This window comes from Chelmon rostratus, chromosome 14 (assembly GCF_017976325.1).
Source record: "Chelmon rostratus isolate fCheRos1 chromosome 14, fCheRos1.pri, whole genome shotgun sequence".
Lineage (NCBI taxonomy): Eukaryota > Metazoa > Chordata > Actinopteri > Chaetodontiformes > Chaetodontidae > Chelmon > Chelmon rostratus.
The window spans coordinates 26,430,673-26,436,672 of NC_055671.1; the positions used below are offsets into that span (position 1 = coordinate 26,430,673).

A 6,000-nucleotide genomic window follows, 5' to 3' on the forward strand; every position below is an offset into this window, starting at 1 on the left:
TAGTCTTGTCAGACCTCATAAGCCCTTGACTTTAGTGCAGGACGACATCAGTAACATGATTAACGAGCTCTGAGGTGTAAAGCTTAACGAGTAAAGTGTGACATCACAGGTTTGGTCCTAATTAGTTACGATCATTATCTGAGCTTTAACGAGTGAAGGAATCACAGCCTGGGAATCCTGCTGTTGTTAAAAAAGTAAAAAATCTAAGATCCCAGAAATGATGTCACCACATACTATGGTACAACGTGACATCACAGGTGGGTGTGGTCAGGGCAGCAACGTGCTAACAAGCTCCAGGCTTTAACAACGTCTGATCCTTCAGGAGTTTTGAGCCTCCTGCTGTTGCCGCCACCTCGAGGTTAAAATCATCACACAGAGATGTCACCCTTTACGAAAGTGCAGCGTGACATCATGGGCTGGGTGTGGTCAGAAAGTTAGCAACATGCTTAACGTGATGTTTACAGCTGATTAGTCGATAACGTTTGTCCTGTTTTAATTTTCCAGCTCAATAAACTGTACAGTGTTTCATCGTCACCTCCATCGAGCAGCTCGTTTTCTGTCCGGTTCGTCTGGAGGACTGAAGCACGAGCTGAGGACGAAGCCTTTAACCGTCAGAGCGGATCTCAATCACGATGCACTAATTATTTTTCACAGTCGTTGACATCGGAGATAAAGGCAGAGTTCATGCAATACATCTGAACATCCAGTAGGTGGCAGTAAAGTTCAACAGTGACAAAACACGGCCAATAGAAATACGATGACATCGCAGTCCACCTTCACAGGTAGCAGTAATCCTCAGGTGAGCCGACACCTGGAGCCGCTCAGACCTCACACAGAAAGACTCGTTATGGAGAACCGGAACAACGGAACAACGCTTTGTTCTCAAACCGAGGCGTCGCTATGGAAACATACATATCATACAACCAGCTGTACTCTTACATTCAAATGTGATCTGTTCGCAGGAAACTCCAGCAGAGAACTGAAGGAAAGGAGAAACAGCAATACTGACCGTGAAGGTTGTAGCTTTGAATCTTAGAACAGTGGACCGCTGGCCCTGATGGAGGTCTGCGTTGACCTGATGGAAGTCTGCGTTGGCCCTGATGGAGGTCTGCGTTGTCCTGATGGAGGTCTGCGCTGGCCTTGATGGAGGTCTGCGTTGGCCCTGATGGAGGTCTGCGTTGGCCCTGATGGGGGTTAGGGTTAGCCATTTATGGAGCTCACATTATTGATTATTGATTTTGTGTCAGGTTTAATCTAAATCCTGCTGGGACCGCCACCCAAACCTGTTGATCATTAATATCATTCATTATCTAAAGATAAACATGGATGAAATGATTAAAACATTTGAGGACTGAACCTGAACAGGTTTAACCTGTCCCTTCACGGTAGGTTCAGATGATCCAGTTCCAGCAGAGCTGATTCCAGACCAGCCCTCTGTTTCTGTTCTGAGCTTCATTTTAAAGCTAAAGCAGCCGGACCGTTCCAGCTGGTCAGAGATGTTCAGGTTCACTGAACCAGGAAGCTGCTCAGATCTTCATCCAGTAACTGGTGACATGTTATAGTCTGTAGAATGAGACTGTGTGTGTGTGTGTGTGTGTGTCACAGTGTGTGACGGATGGAGGTGTGAACTGTGTCATGACATTAACCCGCTGTGTTTTAGCCCAGTTTTCACTCCATCTCTCTGTCACACACACCTTGTTCCCACGGCGACCCAGTTAAGGAAATGAGAACATTGGTTCACCTTTTGTCTTCATGACACACACACACACATACATATTGGTCTGTGTGTGTGTATGTGTGGTGTGTGATCTGATTGGTCATCTCAGAAGGCAAGACAACAGTGAAGTCGACCAATCAGAGTGAGAGAGACACTGAGAATTCTTATTACGATGATAAATCTGTGTTTGTTGGTGAAATCACTGATTTCACAGAAAACATGACCGAAGACATTTAAACTCTTTCTTTGTGCAGATTCGTTTCCTTTTGGAGGAACTGGATGTTAATAAGGCGGCCGGTTGATCTCTGCAGCATTATTATTATTATTATTGTTATTATGATTATGATGATTATGATTATTATTATTATTATTATTATTATTATTATTATTATGATTATTATTATCATCATATTTTCTGATCTGCTTTGATTTCTCACCTCCATTTATTCAGCTTAGCTGGAAGCTTAGCAGCTCCCTCTGCTGGGCCCCTGCGGACTGGACAGGTAAACCCTGTAGGCTGATCTGAGATGACCTGTTAATGAACTGATGATTGTTAGTTAAGTTAAGCTTTTTTGATGTTTGAGTGATTCGTCGAATAGAAACCAGGCTTGTTTCGAGCGCTGTAGCTAAGATACTGTGTTTAGTACAGTGCCACCAAGAGGACCGGAGTGTGAAAACAACTTTATCTGTGACTGTAGCTTCACCAGAAACGTCTGTGGTGTACATCGCTAACCTGCTGCTAGCTTCGTTCGTTCTTTCCTTGTTTTACTGCTTGTTACCGTGACAACAGCTGTGCGAGAGCTGATATCATTGAGTTATCAGATTAAAGATCCACATCTGCAGACACTGAAGGGTCCAATAAATTCTGTCACGTGTTTGTCAGTTTTCATCGTGGGAGGAATCACAATCAATATCCTTAATCCACCCCCCCCCCAGCTTCATTCAACTGTGCTGCGTTCAAAGTTCAGACTTTTCTGTTAAAATAAAATCTGAACTTCATCATTTTAAATCAAACTTGAGTTTGAAGCTTAAATTAAAAGGTTTCTGAATGTTTAATATTCAGGACAAAATTAAGAATGAATAAATCAGCTTGTAAATAAAAACAAGACAAAACAAAGAAACTTTGTCTTTGATGTTCATCCGGCTGAAAAATCTACTTCCTGTTGGAGCTGCTGGTGGGCGGAGCTCTGAGGCCTTGTTAGCCGCTCGTTAAAATCTCATTAGCATCTTCAGTAACACCCAGATACATATTCATCAGTACAGCTGTCCATCAACACACACACACACACACACACTCGGCCTAATTAACAAACACTCATTAGCGTTGTTGATGCTAATTTGGAGGGTTATTAAGTCCAGTTGTCCGTCAAAGTGTTGAACATGTTTCTATCATCAACAACAACAAACACACACAGTTTGATCTCTTAACGAGCGACGGTGCCTTAACGAGCTTAACGACTCCTGTAACAACAGCAGCCACTAACGAGATCAACAAACACCAATTAGTACAAACATGCTGTTATCTCTCACACGCACGCACGCACGCACGCACGCACGCACGCACGCACACACACACACCTGATTTATTCTGAGCGTCTGAAACTGAAAATGTTGCTTCGTATAAAAAGCGAGCGGCTGTTTGTTGTGTTCACTCATCGAACTGAGAACAGGAAGTGAAACTCTTCTTCTGTAGTTATGATGTCAAACGAGGGTCAGTCAGACTCTCTTTATGTGAGCCGGAGCAGCTGAACCTGAACCTGAAGCTGATGACGACGGTCGTCGACTGTTTCTGAGCCTTCATGGTCGTCTGATCAGGGATGACGTGCAGTCGCTCTGCTGGAGGTCGTTTGACAGACCGATGATGACTGACTGATGGAGCGTTGACGTTCTGGTTCAGCATGTTTGACATTTTATTTGCAGGACTTTTGTCTTTCCCAGTGAAGGCAGGTATTTGAATAAATGAGTGAAACGCAGCCTCTGATTGGTTGTTTGTTGGGATGTTTGGGATGACGGGTTCCAAATGAAATGAATAAAGCTGTGTATGTTTGCCATGCCTTCTTCACAGCGGTGACCCAGGAAAGACTCTGAAGACTCGGGAGTCCTGAACCGAGCCGGGACATCGAGCATCCGCCCTCACCAACGTTAACTGGTGGTTAATTTCAAAATAAAAGCACTGAAACAAGCTGTTTGACGGGAAAACATTGTTCTTATGAACGATGACAAACTCCTGAAAGTCTGTGCTGTCTGTAGTCTGCTGTGCAGCTGGTTCTGTACCTACACGCTGTTCCACCAATCAGCCGACAGAAAGGAGCACCAAAATAATTTAAGAACACCGATGGTGTGAAAGAACTGAAGTCACTACATCCTTCATCATCAAGGCTGTGATTGAAATGTGGCTTCAATCGGTGGCACAGAGGAGCCTGAGAATCCTGTGAGGACATGAATCCATCACAGTGATTAATAATACAGGAACCATCAATGTGCTGGCTGGGATTTTATAGAAGGCTTCTTTTACTGCCGGGGGGGCTGATAGCAGGGCAGCATTACAAACATATCCAGTAGGTCAGGGGGAACCAGAAGAGCCTCAGGAACAGCAGTTAAAACCCACAGGAACACAACGTCATTCATTTCAATTCATTTACAACACACCCCCTCAGCCGAGAGGGGGCCGAGACTCTGCACCGCTCATAGAGAACGTCAAAGGATCCTTCAAACGCTGCCTCGCTACAATTCTGGCATCCAGGTCGACGGGATCTTGTAAGAATGAAGATGTCATCTCCAAAGGAGTCGGAGTGAGGGGGGGGGCACTTTTTATAGCCGATTTTAATCCAGAACTCTGAGCAGAACCCCCGATGCAGAAAGTCAGGTGTGCAGAATCAGTTGCCATGGAGATATAGCCAGGTTAAAAGAGAGCCTTCTTCATCACAACATACCACCCGTCAGCTGTCAGTTAACTCTCTGCTGTCCAGAAACACAAACCTCAAAAACCCCCCACCATTAAAAAAAGAGGAAAAACTCTTTGTTGTTTTGATGTTTATTTGTGATCCAAAGAAACCTAAATCAATACCTAATCAATGACATCAGCTAATAAAGACTCATCACTGACATCACACATCACAAGCTAATCAATAACATCAGGTGAAAACTGATCCTCAGTGACCTTTGACCTCCATCTGTCTCACCTCACTGATCAATGTTTGATAAATAGATGAACTGATCCTGGTGGACAGCAGCAGGGGGACGAGGACGTCTTCAGTATTTGGGTCTCTTTACATCCACCCTGAAACACAAACACGTGTTTACCGCCTGTTCCCTGTTCTGCAGCCACACATCCACAAAACTGATTGGACGATCTCCATCATGTTTAAGACAAGAACTGCCCGCTCTCCTCTGATTGGCCGAGCAGATGATGACAGAAAACAGGAAGCACTCACCCATCAGCCTCCATCTTCTTCCTCTTCTCAATGATCTGAAACACAGATGAACACAACACCGACGTTACTGACTGTTTAAATGCTGTTTACTGTCTGGTTTTAGGGCATTCAATCGTTCGCAACTGGACCTCGTCAGTTTGTCTTAGAAGACTTAGGGAAGGTTTTACAGGCAAAAACATGGATGTGCGATGGGCTCACCAGTATCCCCCATTGTGGCTAATCTTTACATGGAGAACATGGAAAGAACGGCTCTGAACTCTTTCAAAGGAACAACACCAAGTCATTGGTACAGATATGTGGATGACACTTGGGTAAAAATCCAAAGCCAAGAAGTGCAAGCCTTCACCGAGCACATTAACTCAGTGGACAAGAACATCAAATTCACTCGAGAGGATGTCAAGGACATGAGTTTGCCTTTTTTGGACTGTGATGTCCACATTGGAGAGAACAGGCGCCTCCATATTGGGGTTTACAGAAAACCTACTCACACAGACCAGTACCTCCTTTTTGACTCACATCACCCACTGGAACACAAACTAGGTGTTATCAGAACTCTACAACACAGAGCTGATAATGTTCCAACCAGCCAACAGGCAAGGGACAAGGAACACAAACACCTGAGGGGGGCCCTCAAAACCTGTGGTTATCCCAGCTGGTCTTTTGTGAAAAGTTCAGCTGCTTCCAGAAAGAACAGGGTGACAGAGGAAGAAAAGAGGGACAGACGACATAACATCGTCATTCCATATGTGTCTGGTGTATCAGAGAAGCTCAGGCGAATCTTTAACAAACACAACATCCCGGTACATTTCAAACCTGGGAACACTCTCAGACAAAGGCTGGTGCACCCTA

The 6,000-nt window shown here is 44.5% G+C and overlaps 1 protein-coding gene across 1 annotated transcript in view; it reads right to left on the reverse strand.

Moving 5' to 3' along the window:
* Positions 1-4,744: 4,744 nt before the first annotated feature.
* ik (IK cytokine) overlaps positions 4,745-6,000 on the reverse strand; it is a 14,082-nt gene continuing 12,826 nt past the window's right edge. Inside the window, exons 19-20 of the mRNA XM_041952111.1 lie at positions 5,152-5,186; positions 4,745-4,997 (exon numbers count right to left, since the gene is read on the reverse strand). Coding sequence (XP_041808045.1) covers positions 4,970-4,997; positions 5,152-5,186 — 63 coding nt within the window. The 3' untranslated portion in view covers positions 4,745-4,969. The remainder of the gene's footprint in view (positions 4,998-5,151; positions 5,187-6,000) is intronic.